The sequence below is a fragment of the Porites lutea genome, chromosome 7, assembly GCF_958299795.1.
Source record: "Porites lutea chromosome 7, jaPorLute2.1, whole genome shotgun sequence".
Taxonomy (NCBI): Eukaryota; Metazoa; Cnidaria; class Anthozoa; order Scleractinia; family Poritidae; genus Porites; species Porites lutea.
The window spans coordinates 7,922,415-7,936,032 of NC_133207.1; the positions used below are offsets into that span (position 1 = coordinate 7,922,415).

Consider the following 13,618-nt stretch of genomic DNA (forward strand, 5'->3'; position numbering starts at 1 on the left):
TCCTTGTAGACTTTCTTCAAAACGTCGGCCAGTTTCTCTGCACAGTTATTTGAATGAACATCCGTTTTTGTTTTTGTTTTTTTTCCCTTGCGGATATACTCCTCAAAAACTAGATATCATCCATATCATCTAGAAATATGTTTGGCGTGTTCTTGGGTTTGTTTTTTTTTTTTGTCAGTAATTCAACTATTTCGTCTTCGGATAGCCGTGAACAGCTAGGCTGCCGCGCCGCTAGCTGGAAACAAGTTTGTAATTTTATATTGGGCAACAACCAATCGAAACGATAGTATATGAATTACCTTTACCTTCCAAATATGGTAAGCACCGTGAGGGATTAGCCCGGAATTTTGAGCCAATCAGAAACGGCGAATTATTTTAAACGGATGATAAATAACGAAACATTAATTTTCTTGTTAAGCATTCTGTAGTAATAAGAGTAGCTACATCAAGGAATTTTCAAAACATGAGGTTTGCCGGTTTTGACCTGTAAGCTACAAACTAGTGAAGGAAATACCTTTGATACAACATCGTAACGTAACAAACAGATGATGCCCGTTTGTTTTATTATGTCACATCTAGTATATTCTAATTGAAGAAAATTATGTTATTATTTTCCTTGTGATTTTTTACAGTGTGGATCAATAGTTGTTTTGTTTTACTCTAAACCGCCGTAATGAATTGTTGTAATTCATCTCTTTAGTATTTTTCCTTTCCAGTTTTTGTGTTGTACGTCTTTTCCGCCTCTCCCTTTTAAACAATTTTTATTGCAGCATTCTCCATTTAGATAATATTGTGATTGCTACATAAGTTCAGTAACATCCGTAAACCTGAAGAAGGGTGGTATGGCCAGCCGAAATATTGTTATAAAAAACAATACACGTTGTCTTAAATCAGCTTTGCAGTAGTCTTTGGACTTCTCGTTCTTGTTTTTTTTTTAGGCATGCACGATCCAATGGCTGTTCTTAAAGTTACCCTTGTGTTATTGCTTTTAGTGTTGAGCCTGTCGTTGTGTAAGGCCCAGAATATGGATCTTAAGACTGCAGCCTCATTTGGTGAAAATGAAGTGAAAGTAAGGGATAAGACAGCCATAGATGCCCTGAGCTTGATAAGTCTAATTGTGACCGTGGGTGCTACCATCCAGGCGGGTATCTGCTCTTTTGCGCCAATTTATAGCAAAGACGAAATCACCCCAGACTGAAAAAGATAGATAAAAAGTTGGAAGCTATCCACAAGGATGTCAAGTCCATCAAGAAAGATGTGGAGGACATCTGGAATGAATGGAAGGGAACGGCCGGCCTCTATGTGTCCCTTTCAGAACGGCTCGTGTACATCCGGGATCTTGAATAAATCGACTGTGTGAGCAAAGTTTACATGTGATGACTTATGTGGAGAAAGCGAGAGTTATTGAGGGAGTAGTTTGATGATATTTCTTCCGTGTTAAGTGTGCAAACATTGTGCATGGTTGGTTGTGGATAAAGTTTTATCAGTGCCGCGAACGTGGTTAATTGTGTGATTTCTTGAAGTTGTTGACAGACAGATTTCAGATATTTCGTGCCGCTCGTGTTTTAAAAATTTTGTGTACAAGTATAAAAACGCTTTGTGAGTGTTTAGTTGAAGTAGTTTTGTCTTAGACAACCGATTGTAGGGTCAAGAAAGATGGATCCTAAGTCTGTTTTAGTCGGGCATCTCGCTATGAGCCTCATAGAGACTGAAACGTCATTATTTCTTTGCTTTTAAATGTTGTTCATTTCGTTACAAATCTGTAGCCTTTTTTGTTAAGAGCAACTTTTCGTGTCTTGCCAGCGATTAATTTGTCCGTTTTAAGCCCTAACTAGCGACTTTCAACTTCTTTTTATTCACCTCGGGTGTCAAATGGTTAAAACACACTTGAAATCGAGTTTTGTTAAGAACTTCCTTGAATGTGTTTTGATGATAGTGCATGTCCAGCATTAAGTAACACAGTTCGGCCTTCCTGATGCAACAGAGCAGCTTAGCCTTTTTAGGCTGTGGCTTAATTTTTGTGAGAATTTTAGTCTCTAGGTGTCTCAAAGAGAACTAAAACTGCGCTTTCGATATTTTGTTTGAACCCCCGTCTAGCATTAAGTAAAACCGTCTGGCCTTCCTGATGCTACAGAGCAACTAAGCCTTTTTAGGCTGTGGTTCTGCGAGAATTTCATTCTCCAGGTGTCTCAGAGGGAACTAAAAACGCGCTTTCAGATATTGTTTGAATCTCTGTCAAGCATTAAGAAAAACAGTTTGGCCTTTTTGATGGAACAGAGCAGCTTAGCCTTTTTAGGCTGTGGCTCTTTGAGAATTTTATTTTCTAGTTGTCTCAGAGGGAAACAAAAATGGGCTTTATTTTCAAGACATTGTTAATGCATTTAGTTCCCAGTACTGTATCGCGTTGCTTAAGAACTCTTTCAAATATTGCAGGTGTTTCGCTTACGTTTGAATTTAACACCATTCGGATTCAGTGAGGCCTTATTACCGGTAAAACGGAGCGCGTCAATTTTAAAAGTTTTTGCAATAAGGCAGTTTCCGTTTGGCGGTTAGTGTTATATATGGCCTTGAGTGAATTTTCCATAAAAAGGTTGCGTTTATAAAAAATTATGGAGATCGGTTAAGCACGAATTGAAATATATGAAATGATTCATAAATTGTTTTAAACTGCGGATGAAGGTATGAAAGTGAACATGATCATCGCAGTAAAATGAGCAGCCTATTCGGTTGAAAAATACTATCTGAAAAATTTTGCACCGTCATCGCAGAAAGTTAGAAGTAAATACAGTGGCATTACTTTCAAACCATTACGGGCTACCTTAGGCCACGGTTTAAGAAATTATTGAACTTTTAAGAATATAAGTACTTTTCCAGTCTGCGCTATATGCCTCATTGAAATTATTCGCGATAAATTGTGTTTGAAAAAAGCGTTGAGCAAACTGAAAATGGCTTAATTATAATTAAGAAATGGTAAACGTGCAGCGTGCAACCATGGAGTTATGGAGGCACGCGGGAGGTTGCTAAGCACGAAAGAAGCGTAAGAGTCGCACGAGGCGATAGCCGAGTGCTACTCTAGCTTCTTGAGTGCTTAGCAAACCTCCCAAGTGCATCTATAACTCCATGGTTGCACAGCTGCAACGTTTACCATTTCTTTTATAACATAATCAAAACAGAAAAACATTATTTTCCATTTGCCTTCGGTTGAGTCGTCGGTCCGAGTTCATGTATGCTGCCATCTGCCCGCGCGTAAACAAATCATGTTCTATGTTTTTCAAAAACTTGCCTTTGAGTTTTTCTTTCGCTGAATCAACCGTTCTCCATCTTCAGGTAAATTGCAAAACGTCTTTTGTCGTTATTCTCATGGCATCTGCCTACTTGCTCTTAATATTAGGGTAAAACCTTTGAGGGAAAACTATAGCTGCAACTATAAACACCAAATAATTATCCAGCTTATTTATGTGACAATTTTTGAAATAAACGTAAAGTAGAAATGAGAAAATTTGACTGTAATTCCTTTAGAATAACAGGTAACACTGATTTTAAAAAGAAATTAACTAGCTTTGTATCGAAATCTGTCTGGGGAAATCCAGCTATAAACAGCTATGAAAGTCAAAGTTGCAACTGAAATTCGCTGACAAACAGCCGGCGCTGAAGCTTTTGTTTTTCGACCGTTCTCTGAACGACTGTTATGAATGAACACTGAGGAACAAAATAATACACACAGAAGTTATTTTTTGAAAAATTTATTTGAAAACCAGAATGTTTCTGTACTCAAATGAAATTCGCTTATTCCAGCGTTATGTGCCCGTTTAAACTCAACTAAAATTTTTAATCGATGCGATGAAAACTTCACAACAAAGCTGTCTCGAATTTGAGCGTGTTTCCTAATAAATTTGCTTGAATTTAGCATCAGCTTGACCAAAAAGTCAATAACACAATGCTAATTGATAAATTTACATTTCAAACAGACTCTCTCTTCTATAAAAAACACACAAAATGTACCTTAAATCTTCGCTCGCTCGATTTTCCTTCAGCCGATTCTAGCCGCGAGGAAAACAGTGATTAATTCATCCAGGGCAAATTTGTCGCTTGATCTTTTGTCTTTTTTCCTTCAAAACGACAGCTTAGTATTTTCTTCAACTTCCACTTTTTATCTGTGCATTCCATTGGTGTATTTTACCGTCAGGAGAGGAGATTTGTTGAATTTGCCTAAATTTTACCGCGCTAGCTCAGTTTCTTGGCGTGCACCCACGGGCAAATGGTAGTGGCTAACTGACCAATCAGAGCGCGCGATTTACTTTTGTTATGTTATAACACGATTTAGTAATACATGGGCTAAAAATAATACAATGGAAAATTTCCCAGCACGAAGTGCGTAAATTCACTCTTCTCGAACTACAATGAATTTTAAGAGAAGCCACAAAAGCAAATGCATTCCGGTTCGGCAGAAAGACTTCTAATGCGGCTAATTTGTAATTGAGTTCTTTGTTGGAGTGAAATCTTGTTGACGTACAGGAATCCAGTTCATATGAGAATTTGTCACCTCCAAGCAAATGAGCCGTAAAAAGTTGATTATTTCTTCAGAGCTCCCCTGCTGATGTTCGCCTGTTCAATAGGCGAACATCAGCAGGGGTCTACGATTTCAGACGTCTATGAATCTCGTCATGCTAAGGTACCTTTTTATAAATTCAGACAGCTATATAATTGCGAAAGCTCGCAATGTTTATCACCGCTGTTTGTGTTTTATTTTAGATTAAGCTACAAATGAAATGTTCCTAGAAAATAGTCATTTTAACTAATAATATGATTTAAAGATAAATAAATCGAGCCCAGTTTATGATAACTAAACCAGCTGGCAAGTTTAGGCAACACAGCTTAATATGACTTAATTAAACTTTTACAATGGTCTATCAAAAGGCACTTTAATCTTGGCCATCTCTAGCTGCCTTAAGGCCCTGTATGTTCGGGGCAACTTGAGACGTAAGCTAGCCCTAAGCAGAGAATTCAAGGCCAAATGACCCTCCTACCGCCACCCACCCCCCCCCCCCCCCCAACTCCCTGGACATTAAAGGCTGAATTTGGTGTGACAATCTTAAACCAGACGCAGGATCAGTAAACTGATTCTCCAGAGAGTAACTGACCTACCACACTTTTGCAGCGCCCTCCCTCGCTAGCGATATATGTGACATGCAGGCCCCTTTCCCATACCATGGGAAGTTAGCTCAGGGTCGTAGCTTAACAATGAGGCCAAGCTTCTGGACCAACCAAGACAGTAAGCCTCCTATGAAAATTCTAACCGGGCCTTCTTGAGGCATGTTTTCAAAAATTCGGCTACAAGAAAATGAATGAAATAAAAACAATAAAAATAATAATTCTAGAATCTACGTCACGTATCATAGACCTCAAGTTTATCAGTTTTCATTTCTTTCACGAATTATCGACGTAAATATGGTTGCTTTACAGTTTGTAATAATAATAATAATAATAATTACTGAGAAAATTTTATTGACAACAATGCTCACTATTAAAATCCTATTTACAATTAATTCGCTTGAAAAAAAGAAAAAACTATTCATTCAAAACACTATTTACAATTCCTGTCGATATAAAAAGCACTTAAAGTGCTACTACGACGAAAATTTTTGTTTTTGTTTCCGAGTTTTTTTAACATAAATCTTTTGTATATGTTCAAAATTATGCAAATAGCGAAAAATTGGAACGATACTTGCGTACGGGGGCTGGAAATTTCCCACTGAAAAGTGCGTAAATACCGTCCGCCATTACAAAGTTCGCAAAACAATAGCCCGCGAGATCTCCGCAAAGCGGTCGTGCGTTTGACCACGTGATTTATGCACTGTGACGTAGAAACATCAACCAAAACATTCGCATTTGGGAAAAGTTTGTGAGTTTAGAGCCTTTTAACAAGACGTTTAAGATGTCATCTCCGTCGGATTCTCTTCCTGCACATCTGAAAGTGATCTAGAAAGTTTTACAGTTGACGAAGTGATTTGGGAATTGTCTGAATTTGCGCCGTACGACGACAGTTGCGAACCCCTTGCTACCGAGGAAGAAGCCGCGGACTACAACGAAAGAGTTCATCGCGAAGAAGAAGAGGAACAACAGTTTCAACGAAGATATTCGGGAGAGGTGCCAGCGAATGAATGGTATGGTATTATCATGGAATGTAGATTTATATGTTTATTTTCCAATTTCAACATACCCGTCGTTAAATCGTGCGCGTGACGAACGCGACTATGTGTTTTGTTTAAGTTTACAATTTCGTTGCTATGTGATTAGCTGTAGTCCTGATTTTATGCGATAGTTTTATTGAAGAGGTCAGACAATTATACAGACGTATTTTTCTTGTGTTTGACGAATTTTTCACATTATTTTGCAGGTGTTCGTGCTCGAACTGCTCTGTCAGCCTTGTTACAAAAGCGCAGGAGTGCATTTGCTGCAAGGAGATCGATCGCTGCGAAGAGGTCATGGCTTTTTAACCCTCCATCCAGGGTTTGAAAGCGTCTGCTTAAACCGCCACGTATTAGAAGTGGCTACACTGGGCCTAAAAACATGAGCTGGAAAGTCGTACACAACTGTTCGTGGGCAAAGCAACAAAAGTGATGATGAGTAAGTTGGGGTATTGTTGACTTTGTATCGGAACGATCGAACCTTACATAGCATTGAATAATTGATACATCTAAGCTTATCGCCGTGGACTGATCTCATAGAATCACATTTTTTTATTTTCTAAATGGCTTTATTGCCCCAACTGCTTATTTTTAAAAAGAGTATTTATTTATCTCCATCCAATCCCTCCTTGAATTAACAGTGGTCTCATTTCTCTAACTAGATTCCTGAGGTCTGTCGCCTATCGCCAATTTACAAGACTGCTGTGGAGTTATATTGGTAGTTCCAGGCGATACCCCTTGCCCTGTTGTGCCTACAATAAAATCAGGAAACAATTTCTGAGTCAAAATGGCCATTATTGTGGATTCGAAGATGAAGAAAATGAATAATAAATGCACTGTTTGTTCTTGAAGAGTGTCATGTATGCTATTGCGGCCAAGAAGGACCTACAGTAGTTGCTTGAATACTTGTCCGTAAGCAATTAATTTTATGGGCCAGACTTCAGAATTCTCAGCCACTTACTCGCTTTTTGTTGAATGACAAACTTGCCCACTGTGTGAAGCCCTGTTCTTCTAGCGTTCAGTTAAACTCAAGTTTAGTGGCTGGGAATGCTGATGTTGCTCCAATTTTCATGTACACAAGTAATAAAAATTAAAATTAAATCAACAGTTTGAATGTATCGTTTCTTTCTTTTCACTCGGCTCACAGAGCACTGCAAAACTTAATAGCAGGTTACCTGCTGGAAACTTTCCTAGCTGGTCTGGTTGACTCTTCCAGACTTTGGTCTGGCTACAGTTTCTGCAGAAACTTTCTACGGTTAACAAGGTACCTGTCTGTGATACAGAAAGTTTGGGTTTTGAAAAGAAGCACAAGTGGCACAACTGAAACAAAAGAAGAAGTTTGGAAAGGAAAACAATTCCCTTCGCTTCCTCTCGAATGTTTTTTCCTTGTAGATCCAACCTGTAAAAAATGATTGAAAGGAAATACTCATTTAATCATAGCATCTGAAATAATAAAATAACAATAAAAAAAATGATTATTTTTTTTTATTGTTTTTCTCAGGGTGTTGCCAGTTTTTCAACTTGTTGTAAACCTGGCTAATTGTGGGTTGGGATTTTATTCTCACATACATCCTGAAAAATGCTTTTTTATAATAATTCTGTTGATTGCACACATGACAACTTTGAGCCCTTAAGCTATGTAGCCCACCCCAACGATGCATAATTTATTACAAGTGGTTGAGTGGACAAACCAAACATTTTTAGGCCTGGGACTTCCAGTCTATGGGCTGGCTATGCCTCTTCTTCTTTTTTTTTTTTTTGCAATTCTTATCTGAGTAAATTAAAAAACAAATTTCAAGTACTCTTGTTTCTAAATAAAACCTCTCATACTGGAAGTTAGTTTTAGTCCTAAATCACTTCCCGGAGGATACTTAGAGCTAAGATGTTAAAATGCAATAAATTTTGCATCTTTGTACCTTGGGATCTGATGAGTCTTCACCGAGTCATCATCTTCCTTTAGTTTTTTATATGCATCTTCGATTTCTTCAGGACTCCATGTAGGGTCTTCATCACACTCAAACTCCTCATACGCATAGTCCTGCATTTCCTGCTCATCTTCTGATTCATCCTCTAGCCCTAACTCTGTCTCATTTGTTACTGGCCATGGATCAGTTTGAATAGCTTAAACAAATGGAATTAAAAAAATTCTATCAACATTGAAATTTTAATTATTATTAAATAATCAAATATTGATAAAATATAATAAAAATATAAAGATAGGCAGTTATGCCTATATGACTCATCAACATCAATTATTGTTGACTCACCGGCATTCACCATCAGCAACTGCTTCGACTCTTGTATGCTCTTAAAGGTTTCAACCCACTGATCTTGATTGGAGATTAACTTACTCTTCAGTCTTTTGCCTGCCCCTTAACTGAGTCACCTCACTCCTCAGGGTTTTGCATGTTCTGCAATTCCCAGCATGTCCAGTTGGAGTATCCTACAAAAAACAAACTTTCAACATTAATACAGGCTGTAATAACAAGACTTTAGAATTTTTGTGTTTTAGTATTGTTGTAAAATAACTGCACATGTAGTTTTCCATTGTTATGATAATACAAAGATGCAAATAAACATTAATTAGAGTTATGCGCCTACCATAGAAACCTGTTCAAGTTCAGGAATCGTTAATGATTCATCAATCTGCATGACTTCATCCATATCCTGCACTTTTTCGATTCCCTGAGCCTCCAGGATCTGCATTGTCTCAGTAACCTCATCAGTGCCTGAAATCCCTTGGCTCTCGAGAGCTGTGTTATCACCAGGAGTACCTAGGACCTCTGAAGCCATCTCAGCATCAACTCTTATCTCACCTATTTCAGTCTCAGGGATGCAGCCCTCCTTTTCAGGATTTACCTCAAGCAAAGAACCCTGACTTGTATTCAGAACACCCTCGACTTCTGGAGACTCCTCAGGGTTGAGATTGGGAGCCCCCATAGTGTCAGCACTCTCCTCAGGTGCAGAACTTCCTTTCAAAGAGATCACCTCTTCTTCAGGATTGTCTTCTTCCTCTGTATCCTCATTAGTAGTTTGACCAGCCAGAATTTCATTTAGTAGCTAAAAATGAAAATAGGTACGACCATTTTTTATATCTCCCCTTCAAAACAAGTTTAAATTTGAGATTTATGTCGATGTTTTCAAAACTAGAAATGGAAGCAAGGTTTAACCACATCTTTGCCTTAAAATGTATGCATCATTTGCTGACAGTGAAAATAGAATTAAAATACAAACGAAAAAAAAAACCCGCAAACAGTAACTGAACTTATAGAATGTAGAAATCAGACTAAGCCCATTTTTGGTCGTTTTAAAAGACTCGCGTGTAACTCTTAATTTGCTGTAAGATTTCTTGGAGGGAAGTTTGGAGTACTGTAAAATCTCAAAGTAACAGCAAGATAATCTCTCAAAAAATAGAGAGCCGGATTTCTATGTAGCTTCACTTTTTCTAAATTTTACGCTTGAGTGGAAAGGTCTGGGAATTGGGGAATTGACTTCACGTCCACTCAACTCAAATGCCCGTTTTACTATAACTATGAGAAGAAAGCAGAAAAGTATGAAGACACATGCAAGTCCAAATAGTCAGAGCATTCATTACACGAATATTGAACAACGATGCCAGAAAAAATCATGTCACAGGTAAATGGGGAAATAAATATAATGGTGATAGGCACAGCGCAAATACATTGTAATTTCACTCACCGATCGTCGACTCCGCTTTGATAGTGTTTGAGAGGATTTTTTCCAAATGGTTGGAAACGTCCCCTTCTTCAAATTCCTTTTCATGTCTTTAATCGGAAAAGCAAGCGTAAAACAATCCCTTGTGAAATGCTCTGATCACACAGCAAATTTTCCCACTGGGTTGAAATCCTTCCGATGAATGGACACGAACCTTTTCCACTTTAATCTAACGCTGCCCGAATAAGGAGAATTATGAATAGAAATCCCCAATTCATCGTTCTTTACGTTTCCACAGTCCTGAACAACACAACGCCTACCAGGCATACCTTCGCTTTAAGTCAAAAAAGCGAAGAAAGAACCTCCAAAAGCTTCCAAAAATACCCGTCCTGCATGCGAAATTAGGCACGTTTGTTTGCCTTGTTTTGCGCGTTGATGTTTCTACGTCACATCTCGCCCCAACTCCTTCAAATAGTACTCCCGGTCATTTTTTGAATCGAGTAATGGCGGCAAGACATTTACGAAAATTGCCGTGCAAATAAACACACTTCCAGATCATATTTGGACTCCAAACTTGGCACGGTAAGTCACTTTTACATACATTTTCGAAATATGTAATAAAAAACAAATTCCCAAATTTGATCGTAGTAGCACTTTAATTTAGCTTAGAAAGAGTTAATTAAACTAAGAAAAACTTATTCGAATTAAAAACATTTCATTTCAATAAATAAAAACTGTCAGCCTCTAAAATTCAAAAGTTTCTTTCAACTGTTAAAAAAATAAATAAAATAAAATAAAATAAAATAAAATAAAATAAAGACAGTTAAAAAAGCATCTATAGCTGTTGAGTCTACGAAAGTCCTGCTTGACCCTTCTCTATTTCTAGATCCCTGTCCTTAACATCTAAGTTTCTCCTTCTCGGGGTTCTCGATACCCTTAGGCATAGGAGCGCGCTCCGCAAAATTGCAAAGCACACTTTCGCCCTGACCCAGGAAATTGTTATGGCGTAGCTCTCTTGCTTTTTGCAGATAATAGCTCGGCTAATCTTGAGTGGTATCTCAGGCATTCGTCAGCCATCCATCCCGTCGTTGTAAATACCAGTGGGTTGAATGTGCCTTGCTCTATTTACGTGACGCGAGAGTTGTATTTTCGCTTCTTTTCATTTTCATGATCCTGTAGATTTCCTTGGGGCTAAGATCTCTATACGAGTCCGCGTTGGGATGACTCACTCTTATATCGAAAAATTCAGCCCTCTGTCGCTCCCAGAAACCCCTACAGTAGACGTCAAGGCGTGCATCAGGGGCTTGGTTAGTCCCTCTGGCAAGCTCTTCGCCTGTAATAGGTTGTAATGCGGGTTCAAATAGTAATAATAATGATGATGATGTAATTTCCGTAGTGTCCTTGTCCTTTGAAAATGAATTACGCCAAGTCTGGCTAGAGGGCAGCGTTCTCTAAGATAAGATCTAATGCTGGCCCTCTAGAATCTAAGGCACGGAACGGTAGTGGGATGAAACAAACATTATTCACTGGGAACATGCTAAGGGACCGACCATTTGACTTTTGAGGGGAGGGGGTATGGGTGATTTCACAAACAAAAAATCCAACAAAGAAATACCTGGGAGAAACTTCCTGCACTGAAAAAAAAAAACAATATATATATATATATAAAATATATCATGGCGTCGTATGATGCTGAGAAAAAAAAATCTTACACCGTTAAAAAAAATTCACTGGGGAGAAAATTCTATCTCTAGAGTTTTAAGAAAAAAAAGTCTTCTTCTTTCTTCGCGCCATATTTCTCCGCCCGTTTAGACTTTCCCTTTGCCCCCACTATCTGCCCCGTCTCCGAGGATGGCAGTTACTATTTATAGACCCGAAACTCAGACAAACAAACTGAAATTAACATTAGCGAATTCTTCACTTTTGTCTGACTTTTGTCGGACATAAATGTGTGAGAAAAATGTCAAAACTCAGACAAAAATTGCAAATTAGTCACTCTGACGTCATTCGCGCGGTACGCTTTTTGATGTCTTGAACGGCTACAATAAACATATTTCTACTGGCAAATGTCTAACTTCATGTAGTGTACCTGCTATAAACGCGTGCTTTGAAAGAGTCCTTTGCCATTGTTGACGACATTTTACAGTGCTATTAGTAGGATGTACAGGGGCTGAGGCATTGCGTGACTGCTTACCGACATACATTGCCGCAATAACATCTTTGTCGTTGCACGCCGTTGGGGGGTCGCGTCGTAGGTTTGCCTCTGTTGACTACGTTCAGCTTTGAATTCGATTCCGTTCGATGTAGTCATCTATTTAACAATTTTTTAATTCCAGGTTTGACGTCGTTGTCCCAAGCAGTTCAGAAGACGACAGTGCAAGTAGAAAGGTACTGTTATATATAACACAGTACCGTGTAAAAGTAATGAAAGCGAAGTTCGCCGCATTTTGTCCTTTGTTCTCACGAAAGTTCGCCGAAATTTCGCACAAAAACCCGGGTCTTCGTAAGCGAAATTTCGATTTAACAATATTTCGCAGGAGAGGAAATTCGCGCTTGCAAAATTTCGGGAAAACGAAATTTCGCTGATACAGTTTGATGATGATGATGCAAACAGACTGAATCTAATGAGAAAACTCAAGCCTGCATTGCTTTGAATCGCCGCTACACTTTCTAAGTTTGCTACGTTCGATCCCCCCGATTGCCGGGATTGTTCATGACAGCGCTCTTTGCGACAAATTCCATAAGATCACTACACTAGTTAATAACGATCCGCTTCGTATTTTATAGCTTAACAAACAGTTAAGGCCCAGTTCAAACGTCGAATTTCACATGTGCCGAACTTAATTCCTATTTTAGTCGACTAAAATAGTTACGTATGGCGTTTGATTCAAAACTGTGTATGTATGTCTGTAAATCTTTATTTAAACACGAGAAATCATCACTATAACCTTAAGTTAAAAACTAAAACTAATTACAACTTCTTTACTTATTTGCCGTGTGGGAATCCGATATATCATCTACCTACTTGATATTTTGCTTGAAATGCTCAACGGATGTAGCATTTTTTAAGCTTTTGGGCGTTCTCTATTCATTTCCTCTTCTTCTTCTGAGGTTTTCTCAGTATGTCGGCCATTTGTGTAGTTTACTTCCACTGGAGAGGATGGTAAATCAATTTTTTCAGATGTCTGATGATCCCCTGGTGAATTATCATGGTCCTGCTGTAAGAGAAGCTTCCTTTCAAATAATTGGTGCTTGGTTTGGACAGGGTCAGTCTTCCCTCAGAGTTTCTTCAGTTGTAAGCAGAGTGACGCTGAGAGAAAAGACTTTGTACATATTCCGTAGAAGGGTCATTCATGGTTTTATACACCATTAAGGCTTTTTGTTTCTTTCGTCGAAGAGATAGCCTCTCCCAGTCGAGGGTGGAGAGAAGGTGGTTTGAGCTCGTATCAAAGGGTGATTTCGTAATAACTCTGGCTGTACACTTCTGTAATTTTTGGAGCTTATCACTCAAGTAACCACTTAAACAGTCCCAGACGCGGCTGCAGTAACCACAATGAGACATAATTAGAGCGATATAAATTTGAATTGCAGTTTCTTTATATATAAAGGGCCGTACACGTTTTAGGGCGCCTATAGTTGAAGAGACTTTCTTGCAACTCTTTTCAACGTGTTTACCCCAGGAGAGTTGAGCATCTATGGTAACACCCAAGGATTTGGTATGATCGACTTTCTTGACAATTTGGTCGTCAATTCAT

General features: G+C 38.5%; 1 protein-coding gene across 1 annotated transcript; it reads right to left on the reverse strand.

Moving 5' to 3' along the window:
- Positions 1-8,535: 8,535 nt before the first annotated feature.
- Positions 8,536-10,181, reverse strand: LOC140944390 (uncharacterized). Its single transcript, XM_073393541.1, has 3 exons — positions 9,888-10,181; positions 8,790-9,248; positions 8,536-8,631 (listed from the first exon to the last, which is right to left on the reverse strand). The coding sequence occupies exons 1-3, from the start codon at positions 9,969-9,971 to the stop codon at positions 8,536-8,538; spliced, it is 639 nt and encodes a 212-aa protein (XP_073249642.1). The 5' UTR covers positions 9,972-10,181.
- Positions 10,182-13,618: the final 3,437 nt, after the last annotated feature.

Excerpts from the sequence above, each read along its gene's own strand:
- LOC140944390 (XM_073393541.1), bottom strand. The coding sequence starts at position 9,971 with ATGAAAAGGAATTTGAAGAAGGGGACGTTTCCAACCATTTGGAAAAAA. Across the intron at positions 9,249-9,887 it reads CAAAGCGGAGTCGACGATCG|CTACTAAATGAAATTCTGGC; the intron begins GTGAGTGAAATT and ends TTTCATTTTTAG. Across the intron at positions 8,632-8,789 it reads AACTTGAACAGGTTTCTATG|GATACTCCAACTGGACATGC; the intron begins GTAGGCGCATAA and ends TGTTTTTTGTAG.